The sequence below is a fragment of the Scyliorhinus canicula genome, chromosome 5, assembly GCF_902713615.1.
Source record: "Scyliorhinus canicula chromosome 5, sScyCan1.1, whole genome shotgun sequence".
In the NCBI taxonomy this organism is placed as follows: Eukaryota; Metazoa; Chordata; class Chondrichthyes; order Carcharhiniformes; family Scyliorhinidae; genus Scyliorhinus; species Scyliorhinus canicula.
The window spans coordinates 176,501,561-176,528,437 of record NC_052150.1 but is presented as its reverse complement, the minus strand read 5'-3'; the positions used below and the strand labels follow the sequence as shown (position 1 = coordinate 176,528,437).

The window sequence follows — 26,877 nt, the reverse complement described above, 5'->3', positions numbered from 1 at the left end:
AAATATAACCCAAACTAATTTGCCAAGAAATTCTAACAGGAAACATTTGAGATTATTCCTAAACACAGAGGATTTGATCAATGATTTCTAAGTATAAGCTTACTCCAAATATCTTGAAACCGGTAAACAATTTAATATATTTACAAATTTATTTACAAACTAGTGGTTGTTTTCAAAAGAGTGGTTTACTAAAACTAGTCCTTGTTTTCAGTGCAATCGCACCAATTTAAATAGTTTATCATTCAGTCATTTATTTCTTTTTGCATATGAGCATTTATTCCAGAATATGCTGAATATAAAATCAGATACAATCTCCTTAGTGCATATTCTGAGGATAGATTGGATCAACCAGGCCTGTATTCACTGGAATTTAGAATGAGAGGGGATTTCATTGAAGCGTATAAAATTCCAACAAGCTGGACTGACTGGATGCAGCAATTTTGTTTCCTCTGGCTGTGGATCTAGACCAAGGGGTCACAGTTTCCGGTTATGGTGTAGGCCAGTTAGTACTGAGATGAGGAGAAAACTCTTCATGGGAGGGTGGTGAAGCTGTGGCATTCTTTTCCACAGATGGCTGTGGAGGCCAAATCACTGAATATGTTTAAAAAGGAAATAGATTTCTACATTCTAAAGGTGTTCAAGGATGTGGGGAGAGCACCACCATCAAAAGTGCTTCATAGTCAATGAATGACTATTGAAGTGCAGTGCGTGTTGAATTTTGAAATCATTCATTATCTCTTGTTTGATGCTAGTATAACTTTGGCAGAAATCACTTTTATTTGCTCCTGATTCGAGTCAATTTACTTTGATTGCAAACTAGATGCAGAACAGTGTGACCAGAGTTGGAAAGGTACTGCTACAGAGGGGAAGGCAGACAGGAGTAGCACAGTGGTTAGCACAGTTGCTTCATAGCTCCGCGGTCCCAGGTTCGAATCCCGGCTTGGGTCACTGGCTGTGCGGAGTCTGCACGTTCTCCCCGTGTCTGTGTGGGTTTCCTTCTAGTGCTCCGGTTTCCTCCCACAGTCCAAAAATGTGCAGGTTAGGTTGATTGACCATGATAAATTGCCCTTGGTGTCCAAAACGTTTAGATGGGGTTACGGGGATAGGGTGGAGATGTGGGCTTGAGTAGGGTGCTCTTTCCAAGGGCCGGTGCAGACTCGATGCGCCGAATGGCCTCCTTCTGCACTGTAAATTCTGTGATTTACAATGTTTAGGTGAATATGATGATGTGGAGATGCCGGTGTTGGACTGGGGTGAGCACAGTAAGAAGTCTTACAACACCAGGTTAAAGTCCAACAGGTTTGTTTCGAATCGCTAGCTTTCGGAGCACTGCTCCTTCCTCAGGTGAATCTTGGTGAATATAAGCCAAACTCATTTGCCAAGAATTTCTAACCAGGAAACATTTGAGATTGTTTCGAACTGCAGTAGGATTTGATTGATGATCATATTGAATGGAGAAGCAGGTTCGAAGGTCGAATGCCCTACTCCTCCTATTTTCCATTCTTCTACGATGGGAGCAGCTTCTGTGGCGTGGCGGCATATTGGCTACTTTCATATTCTGTTAACTTGCATTCCATTCTGAGACCATCAGCAACTTTTGTACCAGAAATTATAACACTCGGTACATTTCATGAAGGCTAACAGAACAGTTGGACTTCCGGTGGCGTTTGCGAGCGGGTCGGCTGCATTATGAGGCCCTCACGTCGGTGGCCACTATTTAGGGGGGGGTTTCCCCGATTTCCCCCCCCCCCCCCCCCCCCCCCCCCCCCCGCGATTGTTGTCGCCCTTCGTGGCCATCCCGGGTGTCAAACGGGGCCGGTTTGAAAACCGCTGACGAACCCCGCGCGGATGTCGGGCGACTTTAGCTGAGGCGTCGGGCCCAGGGCGTGCGGCAGTCTGAGCAGCAGGGATGGAGGCAAACTGAGGACGAGGCGGCAGGCCCAAAGCCAGGGCGTGATGTAATGATGATGTTCCACATCGGGTGGCTCCCGCCTAGAATGTTTTAAAAGACTGAAGTGCGGTCCCAGGGGAATTCTTGAAGAATACAAAAAAGAAGAGAAAGACGTTTTTAGGAAAGTTTGTGAAAATGTTCTTATTTTTTTTTCTCTTGAAGGAAGGAATTTTTCTTGTTTTTTTATAAAAAGATTGAAGAAGGAAAAAAAAAAGTTGTTAACTGATGCGCAAATCAGCGTGGAAGAAGGGAGGAAACGTGGGCTCGCCGTTGAATGAGAGGACCAGCAAAAGCGATGACAAGATGGCGGATTCCGGACCGCAAGGTGGGGCCGCACTGCTTACGGTGGAAAAGATGACCGAGGTGATGGCGGTGGAGCTGGAAAAGCAGTTTACGAGGCACGTGAAAATGAAATAAAAATCGCTTATTGTCACGTGTAGGCTTCAATGAAGTTACTGTGAAAAGCCCCTTGTCGCCACATTCCGGCGCCTGTTCGGGGAGGCTGTTACGGGAATCGAACCGTGCTGCTGGCCTGCTTGGTCTGCTTTAAAAGCCAGCGATTTAGCCCAGTGAAGTCGCATTGAAGTCATTGGTGGAGGAGGCAATCGCCCTTGTGTGGGTAGCTGTAGCAAAGTCATCGGCCGAGATGAGGGAGCTGGGCGAGAAGATGAAGGAAGTGGAGGAGGCCGTGTCGCAGCACAGCGGCCAGCTCACCTTAATGGGGGACAAGCTGCGGAGGGTGGTAGAGGTCAACAGAGGACTCCGAGCAAAGTTCGAGGACCTGAAGAACCGCTCGAGGCAGCACAATCTGAGAATTGTGGGCTTGCCCGAAGGGATAGAGAGCCCAAGGCCAACAGAGTACTTCGCTAAGAGGTTGATGGGGGAGGGTGAGAACCCCTCCCGGTACGAACTGGACCGAGCTCATTGGTCATTAAGGCCGAAACCCAAAGTGAATGAGCCGCCAAGAGCAGTAATCATCTGCTTCCATAAGTACTGCATGAAGGAGAATGTGTTAAGCTGTGCGAAGCAGAAGCCTGAGGTCCAGTGGGATGGTGCTGGAGTTCTGATTTACCAGGATTTGACGGTGGAGTTTGCAAAAAGATGAGCGGCGTTTGGGCGAGAGAATGTGGTTGCAGATCAGAGAGGTAGATATGTGATTGTGACAGGGGTGCTGGAGGGGAGGTTAGTGGCACTGATAAGTGTATACGGTCCCAATTCGGACGATGTGGGATTCGCGAATAAGGTGTTTGGGACCATCCCTGACTTGGACACACACAAACTGATAGTAGGGGGGGACTGAAACTTGGTGCAGGAGCCAAGGTTGGATTGGTCACGGCCGTGCTCGCTGGTCCCATCGGGGGGGCGAAGGCGTTGGCTGGGCTAATGGTAGAAATGGGAGGGGTGGACCCGTGGAGGTTTCTGTACCCGAGAGAACGGGAGTACTCATTTTTCTCGACAGTCCATAAGGTATACCCGCGGATCGAGTTTTTCGTGGTGGGGAAGGCTTTGCTAGCTGGGGTTAAGGGGTCGGAATACTCGGCAATTGCAGTATCAGATCATGCTCCACATTGGGTGGATATGGTACTGGAGAAGGGCTAGCGCAGAGGCCGGGGTGGAAATTAGATGTGGGACTTTTGGGGACCAAGGATTCTGTGACAAAATTGAAAAGGTAATTGAAGAATATGTAGGTTTCAACTGTACGGGTGAGGTGTCGAAGGCAGTTGTCTGGGAGGCTCTAAAGGCGGTTGTGAGGGGTGAGGTGATCTTGTTCAAGGCCAGGGCGGACAAAGAGGAGAGGTTGGAGTGGCAGAGGAAAGTAGATGAGATGTTGGCGGTAGATAGGAGTTATGCAGAAGATGGGGTCCCAGTGAAGTTGGAAAAGAGGAAGGAACTACTGGCGATCTTTGACCCACAATCTACCAGGTAGGCAGTGCGCCAACTGAGACGAGCAAGGGGTGCAGTTTACGAACATGGAGATAAGGCAGGTAGGTTAGCAGGTCAGCTCCGGAGGGAGGCAGCGGTAAGGGAAATCGTTCAGGTGAGGGGCAGGGCAGGAAAGTTGGTGGTAGCTCCGGATCTGATTAACAAGGTCTTTGAGGAATTTTGAGATGTTGTACAGGTCAGAGCCACCTGGGGGAGACCGTGAGATGCAGGAATTTCTAGATGGGTTGGAGTACCCGAGGTTAGGGGAGGGGGACAGGACTACATTAGAAGGAGTGATAGTGGAGCAGGAGATAAAAGATGCGATTGGGAGGATGCAGTTGGGGAAGGTGGCAGGGCCGGATGGGTTTCCGGTGGAATATTGCAGAAAAATTCAAGAGTAAACTGGCACCCCTGATGGTGGGGGTGTTTGAAAAGATGATGGGGAAGGGGGTGTTGCCATAAACTTTGGGGCTGGCATCGATTTCACTGTTGTTAATAAAAGATAAGGACCCGACCGAGTGTGGGTCGTATAGGCCCAATTCACTTCTGAATGTGAACGCAAAAGTATTGGCGAAGGTACTGGCGGGTAGGCTGCAGGAGTGCCTCCCGAAGGTGATAGGTGAAGATCAGACAGGGTTCGTGAGAGGGAGGCAGCTCTTTTCAAACGTTAGAAGGGTATTGAACACATGTACAACATTTCTAGTTTGATGGGGAGAGTGAAAGCTGATCTGGCAAGGTGGATGGTCTCCCTCTGTCACTGGCGGGTCGGGTGCAGGCGGTTAAAATTAACGTGTTGCCGCGATTTCTGTTTATTTTCCAATGCCTGCTGATTTTCCTACCAAAGGCATTTTCAGAGAGATTGAAGGAATGATGACTTTGTTCATATTGGGAGGGAAGGTGACGAGAGTTGGAAAGGTACTGCTACAGAGGGGAAGGCAGGCAGGAGCTTTGAACCTGATGTATTATTACTGGGCGGCGAACGTGGAGAAGGTGCGGAGCTGGGTCAGAGGGGTTGATTCCGAGTGGGTCAGAATGGAGAAGAGTTTGTGCAGGGGGTTGGGATTGAAAGCACTAACAACAACGCCGCTCCCGATGGCCCTTGGGAAATACTCAGGGAGTCTGGTAATAGTAGCTTCATTTGAGAATTTGGAGGCAGTTTCGCCAACACTGGGTTGGGGGCAGGGTCAAGGGAAATGCCGATTTGGGGAACCATGGATTTGAGCCAGGGAAGTGGGTTGGAAATTTTTGGAAATTGGAGGAGAGGCGGATTAGGACATTCTAAAGATTTGTTTCTTAGGGATCGGTTTGCAGGATTGAAGGAGCTGGAAGCGAAGTATGGGCTGGGCAGGGGAAAATGTTCAGATTCATGCAGGTTCGAGATTTTGCTAGAAAGGAGATACAGAACTTCCCGATGGGGCCGGCCTCCACATTGCCGGAGGAGGTGCTGACGACAGGGGGACTGGAGAAGGAGGTAGTGTCGGCGGTTTACGGAGCTATTTTGGAAGAGGAGAAGACACCACTGGAAGGGATCAAAGCAAACTGGGAGGAAGAGTTGGGAGAGGATATGGAGGAGGGGGTTCTGGTGTGAGGTGCTCCAGAGAGTGAACGCCTCCCATCCCGTGCGTGAGGTTGGGGCTGATACAGCTGAAGGTGGTAGACAGAGCACACCTCACGAGGGCGAGGATGAGCCGATTCTTTGAAGGAGTAGAAGATGTGTGTGAACGTTGCGGGGGGGTGGGGGGGCGCTAATCACATTCATATGTTTTGGTCCTGTGCAAAGCTGGAGGATTACTGGAAGGAGATTTTTAGGGTAATTTCTAAAGTGGTGCACGTGAAACTGGACCCGGGCCCTCGGGAGGCCATATTCGGGGTGTCGGACCAGCCAGGGTTGGAAACGGGTGCGGAGGAAGATGTTGTAGCCTTCGCCTCGTTGATCGCCCGAAGGTGGATCCTGTTAGTGTGGAGATCAACCTCTCCACCCTGTGCCCTGGCGTGGTGGGGGGACTTGTTGGAATTCTTGAGTCTTGAGAAGGTTGAGTTTGAATTGAGGGGAACGATGGAGGGGTTCTCCAATTCATGGGCATTATTCATTATGCACTTTCAAGAACTGGATAACATCGAACATTAGTTGGGGGTGGTGAGTGGGGGGGGTAGTTGGGTGTGGTGGGGGAGGGTTGGGGGGAGGGGGACTTTGTGTGTTAATGGTGACTGTGGGTGATTCCTTTTTGTCATTTGTTTTTGTGAACATGTGGGCTAATGTTTGGGGTTTGGTGGGAAGATGGAATCGTTGTTATTGATATGGGGATTAACATATTTGTTAATGATTATTGTTTATTGTTGGTGGGTGTAAATTTGGGAGAAAGTGAGAAAAAGGAGAATAAAAATATCTTTTGAAAAAAGACTTAACAGAACAATTGATTTTAGTTTCGAGCCTCATATCTGCAACTTAATTGTAATCAAGTGGCCTAAATATCTTTGTGCTCTGAGTAGAATATTTTAAGCATCTGATGGCAACAAAGCCAAAATATGCCAAATTCTTAGCAAAGTTTCCTCTACTTCATCTTAAACTCTCGAAATCATTTTCTGTAATATGGGAATTTCTTCAGCAAAACTAAGGAGCTGGTCATTGACTTCAGGAAGCATATTGTACACACTCCTGTCTGTATCAATGGTACTGAGGTGGAGATGGTTCACAGCTTCCAATTCCTAGGGGTGCACACATCAATGAAATGAAAAATGAAATGAAAATCGCTTATTGTCACGAGTAGGCTTCAATGAAGTTACTGTGGAAAAACCCCTAGTCGCCACATTCCGGCGACTGTTCGGGGAGGCTGTTACGGGAATCGAACCGTACTGCTGGCCTGCTTGGTCTGCTTTCAAAGCCAACGATCTAGCCCTGTGGTAAACAGCCCCTACAATGATCTGTGCTGGTCCATCCACGTCGATGCTACGACCAAGAAAGCACAACGGCGGTTATACTTCCTCGGGAAACTAAGGAAATATGGCATGTCCACATTGACTTTTACCAATTTTTACAGATGCACCACAAAAAACATTCTATCTGGCTACATCACAGCCTGGTATGGCAACTGCTCGGCCCAAGACCATAGTGAACAAAGCCCAGTCCATCACACCAAATGCTTCCCATTCATTGATTCTGTCTACACCTCCCGCTGCCTTGGGAAAGTCGGCAACAAAACCCCTCTTCCAACTTCTTCCATCGGGCAGGAAATACAAAAGTCTGGGAACTCTCACTAACAGATTCAAAAACAGCTTCCCTTCTGTTACCACACTCCTGAATGACTCTCTTATGGACTGAACTGATCTCTTCACACATCATCTTTACTGAGTAGTACTGTACTCTGTAAGCTCACCCGATGCCTGTGCCTATGTATTTACATTGTGCATTTATGTATGACCTATGCTTTTTCATGTATGGAACGATCTGTGTAGATTGTATGCAGAACAATACTTTTTACTGTACCTCGAGACTTGTCAATAAATCAAACCAAATCTTACACAAGCAACTTTCATGTAGTTGCGTACCATTGTTGGTATTTTCATACTTTACTAACTAAATCAAGTGCTTAAAGATATGACCGATACACATTTTCCATAGTCAAATTTGCACAATCGAAAATGCCCATGATCACTGCTTTCATTTTTATTTCTTCAAGGGATATGGGCATTGCTGGCAAGACCACCATTTATTACCATCCTTAATTGCCCTTGATTGGGTGGTCAGCTGCCACCTTGAACTGCTGCAGTCCATCTGGTGTATGTACACCCACAGTGCTGTTGCACAGCGAGTCAGGATGATGTGGGGCTTATAGAATCATCGAATGTGGCTAAGATGCAGAGGCTTGGAATTCCTCTAGTGTTCCTCTTGGAATTCCTCTAGTGTCCTCTAGTGCACAGTGCAGAAGGAGGCTATTGGGCCTATCGAGTCTGCACCGGCCCTTACAAAGAGCACCCTACTCAAGCTCATGTATCTACCCGATCCCCGTAACCCCCACTTAATCTTTTTGGACACGAAGGGCAATTTTGCATGGCCAATCCACCTAACCTGCGCATCTTTTGACTGTGGGAGGAAACCGGAGTACCCAGCGGAAACCCACGCAGAACGTGCAGACTCCGCACAGACAATAAGCCAGCCGGGAATCGAACCTGGGAACCTGGAGCTGTGAAGCAACTGTGCTAAACACTATGCTACCGTGTTGCCTACTGTGCTGACCACTATGCTATCATGCTTGGAGGAGAGCTTGCAGATGTCCCTAAACATCTGCTCTAGTCCTTCTGGTGGTAGGGATCGCATATCTGGAAGGAGCCATGAGTTGCTGCAGTGCATCTTGTGGATGGCACATGCTTCTACCAGTGTGTGTGGGTGATGGAGGTACTCAATGTTTAAGGTGGTGAATGGGGTGTCACTCACAGGGGCTGTGTTGTCCTGTATGGCGTTGAGCTTCTTGGGTATTCTTGAAGTTGCACTCATTCAGATAAGTGGACACTCTCCTCTCTTGAACCTTGTGGACGATAGACATTCTTTTGAGAGTTGGGTGCGTTATATGATGCAGAATTCCAAGCCTCTGCATCTTAGCCACAGTATTTATATGGCTGGTCCAGCTCCAGTTCTGGTCAACTGTAACATCCATGGTGTTGATAGTAGAGGGATTTGGCATTAGTAATGCTACTCATTAATTTCAAGGGGAAATGCTCTCTTGTTGGAGATGGTAGTTGCCTGGCACCTGTGTCCGCGGATGTTACTTGCCACTTGGGGCTGGTTTAGCACAGTGGGCTAAACAGCTGGCTTCTAATGCAGAACAATGCCAGCAGCGCGGATTCAATTCCCGTACTGACCTCTCCGAACAGGTGCCGAAATTTGGCGACTAGGGGCTTTTTACAGTAACTTCATTGAAGCCTACTTGTGACAATAAGCGATTATTATTATTATTATTTTTATTATTATTTCGTACACGCCCAGATATTATCCAGGTTTTGCTACACATGGACATGGATTGTTTCAGTATTTGAGAAGTTGTGAATATGCTGACCATTGTGTAATCATCAGTCAACTTTCCCACTTTGACCTTATGATGGAGGGCAGGTCATTGATGAAACAGCTGAAGATGGTTAGGCCTAGGACACTACCTCGAAGAACTGCTGCAGTGATGTTCTGGAACTGAGTAGATTGACCCCCAACATCCCCAACCATCTTTCCTTGCGTTGGGTATGACTCCAGCCAGTGGGGAGATTTTCCCCTGATTCCCTTGACTCCAGTTTTACGTTTGTGATGCCACACTTGGTTGAGTGTTAACTTGATGTCAAGAACCACACACTCACTGCACTTTGAGTTCAGCTCTTTTGTCCATGTTTGAACCAAGGTTTTAATGAGTCAAGGTTGTAATGAATGGCCCTGGCGGAACCCAAATTGAGCATCAGTGACCAGCGTATGGCCTTGTAAGTGCCACTTGTTACTTCTGTTGATGCCCCCTTCTACCACTTTGCTGGTGGCTGAGAGTAGACTGGTGGGACGGTAATTGGCTGGCTGCCTTTTGTGGACTCTGCTCTGGAATGTGCTCTAGCAATTTAACAAACGTGGCTAAAATCTAAAAGATTCCAATTGCCTTTGTTAAATTAATGCTAATTCTGATATAACATTCAACTTGTCAACAACTACATGGATAGTCAAGTTCTTTATCCATAGTGCTGCTGCTGAACTTTGGCAAAACATAACTGGATGCAAAGTACTTGCTTTGCTTGTTTATACCTTTTAAAAAAAAATTCTTTCTTGCATTTTTGTTTCTCAGAGCACTCAATTTTATGGTTCTACAGGCATAATTCAGTGGGTTCACTCTGACTGAACAGCGCATATAGTTTTTTAATATGGTAACAGAGGAAGGAACAACAACCTGCACAGCATCTGTACTGATTTTAAAACAAATTCCAAAGGTTACTTTAGGAAATGCTGCTGAGCCAAGAAAGAGCACGATCAGTAGCTTGGTTGAAGAAATTATACACACCCACACACAAACTTAGCAGTTCTGGGAACAAATAAGGGGCAATCTGGAGAAAGGACGAGCAATAATAAAAAATGAAAATGGGATTCCAGATGTGGTTCTGAGCTTTACAAATCAAGAGGATTCCAGGTATGATCCTTTTCATTGCAAGTTAACTGATCTTAGCAAGAATCGAAGCATTAGAATTAGCGTCAGCATTTATAGGCTTAGAACAGGGGTGGGCAAACTTTTCCGTGCAAGGGCCACATTCAGAAATTCACAATTTTAAAGGGCCGCATAGTATATTAAGTAAAATAATTACTTCACCCGGTTATGATTCTGGGCGCCTCATGTAGAACAGAGAACAGTACAGCACAGAACGGGCCCTTCGGCCCTCGATGTTGTGCCGAGCAATGATCACCCTACTCAAGTCAACGTATCCACCCTATACCAGTAAGTAACCCAACAGCCCCCCCCACCCCCCCCCCATTAACCTTAAATAAAAAATTAAAATTTTTTTAAATTTTAAAAATTATTTTAAAAAAATGACTTGGTGGGCCGCATAAAGACCTTTGGCGGGCCGCATGCGGCCCGCGGGCCGTAGTTTGCCCACCCCTGGCTTAGAAGATGTGCTAGTGGTCAGTGAGTGAGATGAGGAAGCAAAACATTGTTACAAAAGAGTCGTTTCTAAGATTATATTTTGGGGGAGGCTTCCGGTGTGCACCGTGGAGTGAGTGGTCACACACACGGCAGCTCCTGCTAAGATCACAGAAAAGAGCTCTTTTTTAAAGCAATATGGAGTGGAATTTTTATGAAAAAGTATAGGTGAATGTAGGAGGAGTTTTTTCACCCAGGAATGATATGTTTCTTGGTTTCCAGTCCCGCAGAAACAGTGTAGGATTTGGCTGGGGCTGCAGCAGAGAGACAAAAGCCTATTCAGCATGCAGGCGGGGGAAGGGCTGTGTTAGAGGCCTCAAGCTGACCTGAGGGCCCTTGTGAAAGCTGGATTCTAACAGCAAAGGGAACAACTGGAAAAGATCTCACCAAGGGCTCTTTTAAGGGCCCGCAACGGCACTGATTTGATTTTTCCCCAGGTGGGAACGCAGCCTCGACGCTTGGTGGCCGGTGGATGGGCTGGACTAGAAGTGGAGCGACCAGAAAATCAACTTTGCAGCAGAAGAAGGTGCGAGGCAAAAAGGACAAGATGGCGGCAGGCGGGGAACCGGCAGCGTGGCAGCAGTGGGCGAGGGAGCAGCAGGAGCTGCTGCTGCACTCCTTCCAGGAACTAAAAGCTGAGATCCTGGAGCCGTTGAGGGCATCGCTGGACAGGCTCGGGGAAGACTCGGGCGGCGGAGATTCGGGAGCTGCAGCAAAAGGCTTCGGAGAACGAGGACAAACTCCTCGGCCTGGCAGTGAAGGTGGAGTTGCACGAGGCACTTCACAGGAAATGGTTGGCAAGGATGGAGGAGATGGAGAACCACTCCCGCCGGAAGAATCTGCGGATTTTGGGCCTCGCGGAGGGGCTGGAAGGTTCGGATTTGGGGGCCTACGTGGTCCTGATGCTGAACTCACTGATGGGCGCGGGGTCGTTCCGGGGACCCCTAGAGCTGGAGTGCCCCCATCGGGTGCGGCTGTGGAAGCCCAGGCCCAACGAGCCACCCAGGGCGGTGCTGGTCCGATTTCAACGCTTGGTCGACCGTGAGTGTGTACTTCGTTGGGCGAAGAGGGAGAGGAGTAGTAAGTGGGAGAATACGGAGATCAGGATTTACAAGGACTGGAGTGCGGAAGTGGCGAAGAGAAGGGCTGGGTTTAACCGGGCGAAGGCAGTGCTCCACAAGAAGGGGGTCAAGTTTGACCTGTTACAGCCGACATGCCTGTGGGTCACTTATAAAGACCGCCAACTTTATTTTGACTCCCCGGAGGAGGCCTGGACTTTTGTCCAGGCAGAGAAGCTGGACTTGAACTGGGGGCTGGGGAACGTTGTACGCAGCCCGGAGGCTTTGTCCTGCTTGATATCCTTTCGCTCTTTTTGGTTCTATTGGACGATGTTTTTTTTTTTTGCTGTCTTGCCTTTTCTTTTCTGCTTTTCGGGACTGTTATCTGTTGACTTGGGTGTTTTATCATATCATGTTGGGATTTTTATTATTTCACTGGTTACTGGTTTGGGTGGGGTTCGCGGCCCTGTTGGGTCAAGTGCCTGTCTTCCCGTGTTTTGGGTCGGGGGCGGGGCTTGGGATGGGGCGCGCGGGCCTCTCTCCCGCGCTGGAGAAGCAGGGGGCAGGGTCGGCATTGGGGGAATGGTTGGGGGACACTGGGGAGGGTAATTGGGGTGGCGGGAGCAGCCGGGGTCAGCAGGAGTCGGCTGACTTAGGGAAGTACAATGACCGGAGTTACGCAGCTAGGGGGGGCCCTAGCTTTGGGGGGGGGGGGGGGGGGATACCGGGTTGCTGCTGGAATGGCCAAGAAGGAGCTGGAGCATGCAGAGGGGATCAGGATGGCGGTCTGTCGCTGTGGGGGACGGGCTGAGCGGGGGGCGCGGGCACGTGGCGGACTACGGAAGGGTGATGGCTAGTCGACGGGGGAGGGGGGCAGGTGGCCGTCCGATCCGGCTGATCACCTGGAATGTGAGGGGACTGAATGGGCCGGCCAAACGGTCCCGCGTGTTTGCGCACCTGAGGGCGCTGAAGGCGGACGTGGCTATGCTTCAGGAGACGCACCTGAAGGTGGCGGATCAGGTCAGGTTGAGGAAGGGGTGGGTGGGCCAAGTGTTTCATTCGGGGCTGGATGCAAAAAACCGGGGGGTGGCGATCCTGTTGGGGAAGAGGGTGTCATTTGAGGCGTCGAGTGTGGTGGCAGACAGCGGCGGGAGGTGGGTGATGGTGAGCGGCAAGCTGCAAGGGGAGCGGGTGGTGCTGGTCAATGTTTATTCCCCGAATTGGGATGATGCAGGTTTCATGCGGCGCATGTTGGGCCGGATTCAAGATTTGGAGGTGGGGGGCCTCATAATTGGGGGGGGGGGGGGGGGGAGGATTTCAACACGGTGCTGGATCCGCCACTGGATCGATCCAGTTCCAGGACGGGTAGGAGGCCTGCAGGTGCTGAGGGGGTTTATGGACCAGATGGGAGGGGTGGATCTTTGGAGGTTCGCGAGGCCGAGGGCCAGGGAATTTTCATACTTCTCCCATGTGCACAAGGCCTACTCCCAGATCGACGACTTTGTTTTGAGTAGGGCGCTGTTTGCGGGGGTAGTAGACGCTGAGTACTCGGCGATAGCCATTTCTGACCATGCCCCGCAGTGGGTGGACCTCGAGCTGGGGTAGGAGAGGGACCAGCGCCCGTTGCGGTGCTTGGAGGTGGGGCTGCTGGCGGACGAGGATGTGAGGGGGCGGGTTCGAGGATGCATCGAGAGGTACCTGGAGGCCAACGATAATGGGGAGGTCAGAGTGGGGACGGTTTGGGAGGCGGTGGTTCGGGGGGAGTTGATCTCCATTCGGGCCCACAGGGAGAGAGGGGAGCAGAGAGAAAGGGAGAGATTGGTGGGGGAGATGGTGAGGGTGGACAGGAGGTATGCGGAGGCCCCGGAGGAGGGATTGCTGAGGGAGCGGCGCAGCCTTCGAGCTGAGTTCGACTTGTTGACCACCAGAAAGGCGGAGGCTCAATGGAGAAAGGCTCAGGGTGCGGTGTACGAGTATGGGGAGAAGGCGGGTAGGATGCTGGCACGCCAGCTCCGTAAGCGGGATGCTGCTGGGGAGATTGGTGGAGTTAAGGACCGGGGAGGAAATGTGGTGCGGAGGGGGGTAGACATTAATGGGGTCTTCAGGGACTTTTATGAGAGACTATATCGGTCCGAACCCCCTGCGGAGAAGGGGGGGATGGGGCGCTTTTTGGACCGGCTGAGATTCCCGAGGGTGGAGGAGGGACGGGTGGAGGGTCTGGGGGCGCCAAGTGAGCTTGAGAAGCTGGTTAAAGCGATAGGGAACATGCAGTCGGGGAAGGCGCTGGGGCCGGATGGGTTCCCGGCTGAATTTTACAAGGCGTATGCAGACCTGCTGGTCCTCCTGTTGGTTAGGACCTTCAACGAGGCGAGGGAGGGAGGGGGGGGGGGGGGGGGGGGGGCTTTGCCCCAGACGATGTCTCGGGCGCCGATCTCATTGATCCTTAAGCGAGACATGGATCCCCTGCAGTGTGGGTCATACAGGCCGATCTCTCTCCTGAATGTGGACGCCAAGTTGTTGGCAAAGATCTTAGCCACAAGGATAGAAGATTGTGTGCCGCAGTTTATCCACGAGGATCAAATGGGGTTTGTGAAGGGGAGGCAGCTGAACACTAATATACGGAGGCTCTTGAACGTTATTATGATGCCGGCGGTGGAAGGGGAGGCGGAGATAGTGATGGCGCTAGATGCGGAGAAGGCCTTTGATAGGGTCGAGTGGGGGTACTTGTGGGGGGTGCTGGAAAGGTTCGGGTTTGGGGAGGGGTTTGTCAGTTGGGTGAGGCTGTTGTATGAGGCCCCGATGGCGAGTGTGGCCACGAATAAGAGGAGGTCGGAGTATTTTCGACTATACCGAAGGACGAGGCGGGGTGTCCCCTGTCCCCCTTACTTTTTGCGCTGGCAATTGAACCCCTGGTTATGGCGCTGAGGGAGTCGGGGGGATTGGAGGGGGCTGGTCCGGGGTGGGGAGGAGCACCGAGTGTCGCTTTATGCGGATGACCTATTGTTGTATGTGGCGGACCCGGTGGGGGGAATGCTGGTGGTGATGGGGATTCTCCGGGAATTTGGGGATTTCTCTGGGTATAAGCTTGCCTTTGGGAAAAGCGAGCTGTTTGTGGTACACCCGGGGGACCAGGAGTGGGGGATTGGGAGGCTCACACTGAAAAGGGCGGAGAGGAGCTTCAGGTACTTGGGGGTTCAGGTGGCCAGGAGCTGGGGGGCCTTGCATAAGCTAAACCACACGAGGCTGGTGGAGTAAATGGAGGAGGAGTTTAAGATGTGGGACACGCTGCCGCTGTCTTTGGCAGGTAGGGTACAGTCAGTCAAGATGACGGTGCTCCCGAGGTTTCTATCCCTGTTCCAGTGCCTCCCCATCCTTATCCCGAAGGCCTTTTTGAGGCGGGTTAACGGGAGCATTACGGGGTTTGTGTGGGCACACGGGACTCCAAGGGTGACACGGGTGTTCTTGGAGAGGGGATGGGGGGGGGAGGTGCTGGTGTTGCCCGACCTCTGTGGGTATTATTGGGCTGCCAACGCAGCGATGGTGCGTAAGTGGGTAATGGACGGGGAGGGGGCGGCATGGAAGAGGCTGGAGATGGCATCCTGTGTGGATACGAGCCTGGAAGCGCTTGCAACGGCGCCGCTGCCGCTCCCTCCGACGAGGTATACCACTAGCCCGGTGGTGGCAGCTACCCTCAAGATTTTGGGGCAATGGAGGCGGCACAGGGGGAAGGTGGGGGCCTTAATGGGGTCCCCGATACGGGGAACCACCGGTTTGTTCCGGGGAGAATTGATGGCGGGTTCCTGAGTTGGCACAGGGCAGGTGTCAGGAGGCTGGGGGACCTGTTCATAGACTGGAAGTTTGCGAGCCTGGGTGAGCTGGAAGGGAAGTTCAGGCTCCCCCCGGGGAACACCTTTAGGTACATGCAAGTAAGGGTGTTTGTCAGGCGGCAAGTGGCGGGGTTCCCCCTGTTGCCACCGTGTGGGGTCCAGGACAGGGTGCTCTCGGGGGTATGGGTTGGAGAGGGGAGGATCTCGGAAGTGTACCAGGTGATGCAGGAGGTAGACGAGGCCTCGGTGGAGGAGCTGAAAGATAAATGTGAGGAGGAGCTGGGTGAGGAGATTGAGGGGGGGGGGTCGTGGGAGGATGCCCTAGAAAGGGTGAACTCCTCCTCTTCGTGTGCGAGGCTTAGCCTCATACAGTTTAAGGTACTGTATAGGGCTCATATGACCGGGACAAGGATGAGCTGGCTTTTTGGGACCGAGGACAGATGTATTAGTTGCTCAGGGAGCCCAGCAAACCATGTCCATATTTTCTGGGCATGCCCAGCGCTGGGGGAATTTTGGAAAGGTGTCGCAAGGACGGTATCGAGGGTGATAGGATCCAGGGTCAATCCAGGCTGGGGACTCGCAATATTTGGGGTTGCAGTGGAGGCGGGAGTGCAGGAGGCGAAAGAGGCCGGTGTTCTGGCCTTTGCGTCCCTAGTAGCCTGGCGGAGGGTTCTTCTTCAGTGGAAGGATGCGAGACCCCCAAGCGTGGAGGCCTGGGTCAACGATATGGCGGGGTTTATTAAATTGGAGAGGGTGAAATTTGCCCTCAGGGAGTCAGTGCAGGGGATTTTCAGGAGATGGCAACCATTCCTAGATCTCCTGGCAGAACGGTAAAAACAAAAGGTTAGCAGCAGCAGCAACCCGGGGGGGGAAGAGAGAGGAGGAGGGGAGTTGTCTCTTTGTTTTTGTGTTGGGTTGAATATCTGTTTTTTGCCAATGACGGGCATTAATTTATTGTTTCTCTTTTGTATTTATGGGGGGGGGGGTTCTGTTTCTTTTTGTTTGTTCTTAGAATTTTCTGTTATTGTTTTCTTTTTTGTGAAAATGTGAATAAAAATTATTTTTTAAAAAAGATTATATTTTGGGGCTGTTTCTTTATAAAATTGAACGAAGGGAGTCGTGATCTGCTCTGAATCCCGCCTAACAACAAGGTCAGGTGGCGGCTTGGTGGTTAAGGAAGTTGGGGGAAGGGACCAAGCAGTCTAATGGGAAGAAGGTGCAACTAATATGGCAGGGGAATGGGAACCTATGTCAGGATTTAGAGCATGGGGAAATCAAGAACAAGAGAAAAAGACAGAAAAGAGAATAATAAAAGTGATGGGCAGAGAAATCAAGGGCCTTTATCAGATAATGACACTGTTATAGAAAAAAAGGGATGGGACAAGGTACGTTAAAAGAACTAGCCGTAAGAGTTTGTACCTGAATATGCAGAGCATTCAAAATAAAATGGATGAATTAGCTGCGCAAATAGATGTAAAGAGATATGACACAGTTAGGATTATGGAAACATGGCTCCAAGATTTTTTTTTTCTTTTTTTAAAATTTAGAGTACCCAATTATTTTTTCCAATTAAGGGGCAATTTAGAGTGGCCAATCTACCTATCCTGCACATCTTTGGGTTGTGGGGGCGAAACCCACGCAGACACAGAGAATGTGCAAACTCCACACGGACAGTGACCCAGGGCCGGGATTCGAACCCGGGTCCTCAGCGCCGTAGGCAGCAATGCTAACCACTGTGCCACCGTGCTGCCCAACATGGCTCCAAGATGACCTGGATGAGAACTAAACATTGAGGGCTATTCGGTTTTTCGGAAGGACAGACAAAGGAAAAGATGGTGGAGTTGCATTGTTGATTTAAAAAGATATTAGTTCAGATAATGTGGAATCTGTCTGGGTGAGTTAAGAAACATCAAGGTCAAAAAACATTTGGAGGTGTGGTATACAGACCACCAATTTGCAGTGGTAATGTTGGGAATAGCATTAGACAGGAAATCAAATGCATGTGGTAAAGGAACATCTGTGATTATGGGTGACTTTAATCTGCATATAGATTATTTGACTCAAATTAGTCACAGTACAAAGAGGAGGAATTTCTGAAGTATATACTGGATGGTTTCCTGGACCAGTATGTTGAGGAACCAACAGGGGAGCAGGCCATCTTGGACTGGGTGTTGTGCAATGAGAAAGGATTAGTTGGCAATCTAGTTGTGAAGAAACCATAGGGGATGAGTGACCATAATAAGATAGAATTCTTACTCAAGGTGAATAGTGTGGTAGTTGATTCTGAGACCAGGGTCCTGAACCTCAATAAAGGTAACTATGATGGTATGAGGCATAGAACATAGAACAGTACAGCACAGAACAGGCCCTTCGGCCCTCAATGTTGTGCCGAGCCATGATCACCCTACTCAAACCCACGTATCCACCCTATACCCGTAACCCAACAACCCCCCCCTTAACCTTACTTTTATTAGGACACTACGGGCAATTTAGCATGGCCAATCCACCTAACCCGCACATCTTTGGACTGTGGGAGGAAACCGGAGCACCCGGAGGAAACCCACGCACACAGGGGGAGGACGTGCAGACTCCACACAGACAGTGACCCAGCCGGGAATCGAACCTGGGACCCTGGAGCTGTAAAGCATGTATGCTAACCACCATGCTACCCTGCTGCCCCATGAGCTGGCTATGATGGACTGGGGAACATTACTGAAAGGAAGGACAGTGGACAGGCAATGGCAGGCATTCAAGGAATGCATAAGTGAATTCCAAAAGTTCTTTACTCCTATTGGCACAAGAGTAGAAAGGGAACAGGCCAAACCATGGTTTACAAAATAAATTAGAGATAGAATTAAATTCAAAGACGTGGCATACAGATTACCAAGAAAAAACAATAGACCAGAGGATTGGGAACAGTTTAAAATTCAGCAACAGCAGACGAAGGGTTTGATTATGAAGGGGAAAATTTGAAAGTAAACTAGCGGAGAACATAAAAACTGACTGTAAAAGGCTCTATAGGTGTGTAAAGAGAAGCCCCTTACAGTCAGAAACGGGGAAATTCATAACAGGGAACAAAGAAATGGCCAAGGAATTAAATTCATACTTTGCTTCTGCCTTCACAAAGGAAGACATGAATAATGTATTGGAAGTTCTGAGAAATGCAAGTTTTGGTGAGGAGCTGGAGGAAATTAGTATGAGTAAAGAAATGGTTTTGGGGAAATTCATGGGATTGAAGGCGGACAAATCTCCAGGGCCTGATAATCTTCATTCCAGAGTACTTAAGGAAGTGGCCCTAGAAATAGTAGATCCATTGGTAGTCATTTTCCGAAGTTCTTTGGACTCTGGAATGGTTCTTCAGATTGGAATCCCATTTTCATTTTTTATTATTGCTCGTCCTTTCTCCAGATTTCCCCTTATTTGTTCCCAGAACTGCTTTTATTCAAAAAGGGAAGTGGTGAGAAAACGGGGAACTATAGACCAGTGAGCCTAACGTCGGTAGTGGGGAAGTTGCTGGAGTCAATTATCAAGGATTTCATAGCACAGCATTTGGAAAGCAATGGTGTAATCAGACAAAGTCAGCATGGATTTAAAAAATCATACTTGACAAATCTACTAGTAGAGTTGACAAGGGAGAACCGATGGATGTGGTTTATTTAGATTTTCAGAAGGCTTTCGACAGGGTCTCACATAACGGATTAACATGTAAAGCTAAAGCGCATGGGATCAAGGGTAGTGTCTTGAGAGATGGATTGAACGTTGGTTAGGAGACAGGAAGAAAAAGGTTGGAATAAATGGATCTTTTTCTGATTGGCAGACAGTGACTAGTGGGGTACCGCAGGGATCTGTGCTAGGACCCCAACTGTTCACATTGTATATTAATGATTTGGACAAGGGAACTAAATGTATTATCTCCAAATTTGCAGATGATTTGGGGTCCAGAGGTGAATTAGCATTTCTACCTGGATGTGAGACCCATGTGATTCATGTTGCCAGGTAGATGGGCTTTGAGAGGTGAACAGGCCATAGAAAACCATTGTAGAATTGGCTTACTGGGTCCAAGAACCTGACGAAGACAAATAAGTGTGTGCGCGAGCGAATCTGAGACCGAGAGAGAGAGAAAGAATGTATGATAGAGGCAACCAGTCTTGCACCTGAAGCACAGGAAATGCTGTCTTTATTATTCACCATTCAAAGCAAGCGGGAGTTCCCACTCAGATGGCAGAGACCCAAGTTTGTGAAGATTTTAAGTGAGACTGGATTTTCCTAGCTTGGCTAGAAGGAGGAATATCCAGGGTAACCCTTACCGTGAAAGTCAGTTTGGGGATTAGGAGTTATACAACTGTGAATGGGAAAAGGAAGCTGGCCATCAGGAGCAAAAGATAGTTTGAGACTGGTCAGGGACAGTAAGGCATCCATTTGGAGTAAGGGACTCCAAAGTATGACTGTGGTATAAGCTTGTTGATTGTATAACAGTCACATTGGCGACCTTTTTCTGTAGTTTTAACTGTGGTTATTCAGTGTTGCTTTCAGTTTGCTTGTTACAGTAGAAGTTTTAAAACTGGAAATTCTGGGGTCTTCCAGGTGTCTTGAATATCGTTCTTAAAACTATCCATCTCTGAGAATCATAACAATACAATACCCGCTAAAAGCATGACGGAGGTAATAGGTTTGGTGATATCTATTTGGTGCAAACCATGCCTGAAAGGAGAGCATTAATTCTGGAACATCAGTAGCAGTGACAGATGAGAAAGTAGAATGTGACCTCCACAGGCTGTTATGAACCTGAAATGGCAGCTCTTGTGCTGTTATCCCTATCCATGCACCTGCATGTTCCCATGCCATATGAAGAGTTTGTCGTCATGCACGTACATGTAGTGAGGAACTCAAAAGTTACAGAAGAGAACACGGCTAGCTTTCGGACAGCAAAATTCAGACTTTTTGGCATCCACGTGATCTGTGGTTCTCTGTTCGATTGATTGGCTGGTGGCCAATTAATTTGCCAAAAGGCCAGATTTTGCCTGGCAACAGGCGGCAATTACTCCCTGCCTGAGTGGAATGATTTTCAGAGAGCCAGTGGTCTCAACCCCACAAACCAAAGATGTGCAGGCTCGGTGGATTGGCTAAATCGCCCATTAATTGAAAATAAATAATTGGGTACTAAATTAATAAAAAAGAATTTTTTTTAAATTGCAGAATTTGCAGTAAATGTATACTTTTGACTAAGAAGAGAAATAATCTCATTGAAAAAAAATACAATAGAGAGACTTTCCTTTCTGAATTACACCAATTATTTTATATATTTTAGCATTAAGTTTGTTATTGGCACTTCTAAATTGATTGTTTTTTTCTTCACAGGGTAAAAATAAGAAGGATGGAAGTGAACAAGTCGAGACATCTTCACCGCTGGTGGATGACATTTTCTCATGGCCAGGCCCAAAAACCATTAGTCTACGACGAAATTCACAGGGTTTTGGGTTTACTCTGAGACACTTCATTGTCTACCCTCCAGAGTCAGCTGTGCATACCAATATAAAGGTTAGAGACTCTACGTTATTGGCCAGTTCTTGAGTGAAATTGAAACATATTACATTAAAAAATACTTCATTGAAAAGTTATTTTCCTTTTGATTCAATTTTGTTTAATTAATCATGTCAATATCTGTATATCTTTTGACTAGAATTTTAAAGTGCTGTGGAGAGTTTTTGAGCAAATCACTGTAATGCTTTTAAAGCAGCATTTATGATTTGAGTACACTGAGAATGCAAATGGAGCAGCAGATATTTTGTGAATATTTTGTAATGTTGATGTAATACAAGTTGGGTTGTATGCCAGCCTGCCAGTCTATGTTTCTGCCTTGAAATCTTTTTAAATTTGTGGTTGCCTTAAAGCCATCTTTCATTCATTTAACAAAAAGGTGACCCTTGCATCCATAGCATTTTAATGCTTTATTCAAATATAATGACTATTGATGTTGTGGTACATTAAAGCTTATGGATGTTAAGAATTGTTGAAGAAACAATTTATTTAACCTTTTAGTTCAAGGTTTAATTGAAGATTCAAACTATGAAGTATGCTTCATTCAGTATCCTATTAAAGTTATGTTTATTTGGTTGGTTTTGGACTTGGCATTTGTCAAAAATGGCCTCCAAGGTGAATGTTGCTCCTATGTTGAATTGGATCAGTTTCTCAATTTTGCTACAGTTTGTAGGTCAAGTTATAAACTCCTTTTGTAGTTCATGTTTATTATTCACCATTAGAGTTTCTATTTTTTGATTCTTTGCTAGACATTGAGGCATTAGCACTGATGGGCACTGCCAGTGTGCTTGCAGGGAAAAAATCCTTATCAAACCTGCTCTAAAAAAGAAATATTTGGAACATAAAAACAAAAATAGCCATTTAGCCCCTCAAGCCTGCCATGGAATCATGGTTTATCTGCAATTTATCTCTGTATATCTGCCTTTGTTTTTTAACCCTTGATCCCTTTGATTAACAAAACTCTATCCATCTCAGATTTAACTTAAAAGTTTAGGCTCAACTACCATTTACACAGGGTTCCAAACTTGTGCCATCCTCTATGTTTCTTAATTTCCCTCCTGAAAAGTTTGCCCCTTAGTTCTAGACACCCCAGTGGAAATAGTTTCTCTATTTACCCTGTCTGTTTCCTCTGCTCCTCTTAATATCCCAAACTTTGATCAAATCACCCTCTAACTTTTAAAATTCCATAGCATACAACCCTATTTTGTGTAATCCCACCTTGTAATTTAGTCCTTGGAATCCATGCATCATTCTGGTAAGTCTACGCTTCACTCCTTCCAAAGCCAATGTATCATAAGGCGTAGTGCTCAGATCTGCTCTCAGTACTCCTTTCATGTCCAATAGTCCATAGGCCCTGTTGAATTTGTCCAATACATGTTTGTGACATTGTGATTTTATGTGTTCTTGGACCCCCAGTCTCTTTGGACATCCACTGTTTCTATCTTTTCACCATTTAGAATGTACCTTGTTTTAGGACTCTTGGGTCCAAAGCAACTTACCTGTTTCGCCTACATTGAAATCCATTTTCTACAGTTGTTCACTAATCTATTAATATCTCTTTTTGTGATTTTTGTGCTTCCACTGTCTATTGTTGTGTCATTGACAAACTTGATATGTGACTTTTTACTAGATCATCTGAGTCATTGATAAAAGCAGTGAATAGTTGAGGCCTCAAGATATGCTTGCTGGACACCACTAGTCACGTCCTACCAGTTAGCATATTGTATGGTATCCCTGCTCTTATTTCAGTAAGCCACTATTCTAACTAGGTCAATAATTTCCCTTCTACTTCAATAGTTAAATGATTTCTTTTGAAGGACATTATCAAGTCTCTTTTGAAAGTCCATATAAATGACATGCATTTCCCTGTACATAATCATCTCTTCAAACAAAAAAAAAAATTAGGTTTTTGGATTAGCTGATAATTACATATATAGTTCCAAGTCACCTTATCACAAAGGACTTGACTTCTACTGAAGCTGAGGTCTGAAACTTGATTTGGAAATAGTGGGAAGTAGCCTATTATGACTATTCTGTGCTGTGAACTTTGGAATATCAGTTTGTTTTTGTGGATTTAAAACCACGATAAAAGCTTCTAAAATCCTGTTATTCATTAACATTAGTTTTGTTTGGAAATTGAACACTACACAAGTAAATGTTATATAATTTTTTTTGTCAGGATGAAGAGAATGGAAATAAAGGGGGTGAGTATGGTCTCATGTTCTTGTATGGCTTTGTAATAACACAATAGCATTTTTGTTAAACATAGCATATGCTTTTGACATGGTCCCTGAAATGGAAGTTTTCATAACTGTGCTGTTTCATAACCTTAAACATAATTAATACCTGGGTGTCTTGTTTGCTTTAGCTATTTTCTTTATACCGCATATTAGGAAATTTGCTCTTGTGCCAATTTTGTGGGTTCTTCAATAAATGTCGAGTGCTCCCTTCTTGCAGGAAATACTTCACTAGAATGAATATTTTTTACGTAAAATAGATGAACACACGGGGTCTAATTAAATTTGGCTAATTAAATTAACGCTGCAGTTTTAATTTAAAGATTCCTCAATAGAGCAAAATACTCCAGGTGCTCTGAAAATCTGATATATAAGGAAAACATGCTGGAAATATTCAACACGTCCAGCAGCATTTGTAAAGAGCAAACAAATTTAATGCTTTAGATCGATTAACTTTCAACTAAACCATTTTGATGAAAGATCATCGACCTGAAGCATTAATTCCAGTGTTTTCTTTTATTGAATGTTTATATTGCCATGTATTTTTGAGGGAGGGCCAAATCAGGAAACCAGGGGCTGGTTTAGCTCACTGGGCTAAATCGCTGGCTTTTAAAGCAGACCAAGCAGGCCACCAGCACTGTTTGATTCCCGTACCAGCCTCCCCGGACAGGCGCCGGAATGTGGCGACTAGGGGCTTTTCACAGTAACTTCGTTGAAGCCTACTCGTGACAATAAGCGATTTTCATTTCATTTTTCATTTTCATTTTCATTTCATTTCATTGCTGCGTTTTCAATTTTATTGCAACTAGTATTTTCCCCTGGACCAGAGAGAGAGAAGCTAAAATGTTAGTTTCTGATTGCCATCTAGTAGCCCCCGCTGGGCTGTTTGTGCACAGAGCATAAAGCGAGAATAGAATCAAATCAGCTGACAGAAATTTTTGCACCTGTGTGCAGCATTACATGGAAGCATTTAGGTTTATAGGTGTGAGAAGCTCTACTTCACTCCTTCAATGGTTTATATGGACACCATTTTATGTCTATCATCAAACTCATTGAGGATCTAGTCTTTTGTCCCATCATAATTTATTTCCCGGTTTCTGCTTTTGATATATTTTGGTTCAGAATAAGATAAAAAGAGCTTATGTTTATATAATGGCTTTTATGATCTCAAGCTGTCAAAATACTCCTTAATCAATGAAGTACTTTTGAATTGCAGTTACTGTTGTAACATAAGGAAACGTGACAGCACACAACAGGTTCTACAAACATGAATGAGTTAAATGACCAGGTGATAATAGAACACAAAACATTACAGCACAGGAACAGGCCCTTTGGCATTCCAAGCCTGTGCCGATTATGATGCCCTAAGCAAAAAAAAAATCTTCTGCTCTTACACAGTCCATACCCCTCTTTCGTCCCTATTCATGTACCCATCCAAATGCCTCTTAAATTTTGCTAACGTGCCTGCTTTCACCACATCCTCTGGCAGTGAGTTCCAGGCACCCACCACTCGACGTGAAAAACTCACCCTGCACATCTCCCATAAACTTTGCCCCTCTCACCTTGAAGCTGTGTCCCCTTTCAATTGGCACTTCCACCCTTGGAAAAAGTCTCTGACTATCCTCCCTGTCCATGCCTCTCATAATTTTGTCAACCTCTATCAGGTCTCCCCATAGCCTCTGGCTTTCTGGTGAAACCAATCATAGTTTAACCAACCTGTCCTCATAGCTAACACCCTCGAGACCAGGCAGCATCCTGGTGAATCTTCTTTGTACTCTCTCCAAAGCTTTTATGTCCTTCAGGTAATGTGGTGACCAGAACTGCATGCAATACTCCAAATGCGGCCTAACCAAGATTTTATATAGCTGCATCATGATTTCCCAAATCCTGTACTTGATGCCCCAGCTGATATGCCTTCTTAATCTATGCTTCCACTTTTCCACTGTGGACACACGCAACCAGATTCCTCTTTTTGTTAATGTTCTGAAGAGTTCTGCCATTTACAGTATAATTCATACCTAGATTTGATCCTCCAAAATGCATCACCTCGCACTGGTCCAGATTAAATTTCATCTGCCATTTCTGTCCCCAAGTCTCCAATCTCTCCGTATCCTGTTGTATCCTCTGATAATCCTTGGCATTATCAGAAACTCCGCCACTCTTCGTGTCATCCGCAAACTTACTAATGAGACCACCCACATTTTCTTCCAGATCATTTATATATAGTAGAAACAATAGAGGTCCCAGCACTGATCCCTGTGGAACACCAGTAGCTGCAGATTTCCATTCTGATGTTGGTTAAGGGACATATGTTACAGAGCACACTTGGAGAACTCTGCTGGTCTTCAAACAAAGTAATGGAAAGCAGGCAAATATTTGATTCAAGGCAGGCTGATTAAGTTTTGGTTTGCTATAGCAAAGAGGCAGCATACTGTGCTAAACAGATTACTTCTGTGCTAAAATCTTATGGTTCCACAAAAGAAGAGATCAATGAATAAAAAGCAAGAGTTCCATATCGAAGTATTATTAAGGCTGGCATTCAATGGGTGAAACAAAGATTTGATCATATATTGAGGCATGGTAAAGGACCATTTAAAGCTTTTAGGACAAATTAATAAAATTAAAATTACGTGGGACAGCATGACATCCTGTAAATCTTTGCAAAGGCCGCAACGACGGAACATATTTTTACATAGCATGCATGTACAATGTTCTCGTGCTGTTCCATAGAACTTTAGAAACTATTCAGGAGGTGAATTTAATTTACTGTACTGCTCTTGGAGGCAATCTTTTTAAAACCGTGAATTGTTGTTCAAATGAGGGCAATGAAAGGAATTTATATTACATAATGTTCAGCTTCTAGGTTCTGTTGATACAGTTCCAAGGGAATGAAGTTTCAAAAAACCAAACAAGACACATAAACAATTGAAAAAATATATTTGGGGCCTGAAAAACAATTGTAAACATTGACAGTATTTTGCTTCTGAGGAATGCACTAATTAATGTTTGTTTAATTTAGCAAAGCATGGTTGCATCAATAAAAAAGTTACCTAATGTGTAACAAATTAAACCACTCAAACTAACTTGAATGGGTGGGATATTATAAATTGAAGATTAAAGGTATTGTCTAGCCACCAGTTATTTTATCATTCATAGCACATTAGTAGAAACTTTCAATTGAAGAATCTGAAAGGGAAAATGTGCCAAATATTATGAAACAATGAGCTCTGCACTGCTTTAGAATTGCAGTGCAAGCAGTTTGAAAAACAAATCTAGACCCCTTTAATGCATTATAAACTAAAAAAGTGCTAAACAAAAATAAACACTCAGCAGGTGTGGCACCATCTGTGGAGAGAGAAGTTTTGAATTGAATATGACTGTTCAGAACTCTGTCTTTGTCTCTCCTCTTACTCTCTCGTCGGCCCTGACTCTCTCGTTGGCCCTCGGCGAGGGAGCGAGGTCAAGGGCCCTCCCTGCTCGCCCGCACGTGCGCCCTCCCTCCTCGCCCGTGTGTGTGCCCTCCCTCCTCGCCCGTGTGTGTGCCCTCCCTCCTCGCCCGTGTGTGTGCCCTCCCTCCTCACCCGTGCGTGTGCCCTCCCTCCTCGCCCGTGCGTGTGCCCTCCCTCCTCGCCCGTGCATGTGCCATCCCCCTCGCCCGCGCGTGCGCCCTCCCTCCTTGCCCGCGTCCCT

The 26,877-nt window shown here is 46.7% G+C and overlaps 1 protein-coding gene across 4 annotated transcripts in view; it reads left to right on the top strand.

Annotated features, from left to right (window-relative positions):
* LOC119966446 (rho GTPase-activating protein 21-like) overlaps nucleotides 1–26,877 on the top strand; it is a 310,278-nt gene that overhangs the window by 109,486 nt on the left and 173,915 nt on the right. For all 4 annotated transcript variants that reach the window (XM_038798135.1, XM_038798136.1, XM_038798137.1 and 1 more), the window contains 2 exons: nucleotides 20,771–20,950; nucleotides 23,130–23,154. In XM_038798135.1, coding sequence (XP_038654063.1) covers nucleotides 20,771–20,950; nucleotides 23,130–23,154 — 205 coding nt within the window. Of the gene's footprint in view, nucleotides 1–20,770; nucleotides 20,951–23,129; nucleotides 23,155–26,877 lie in introns of those variants that run through there.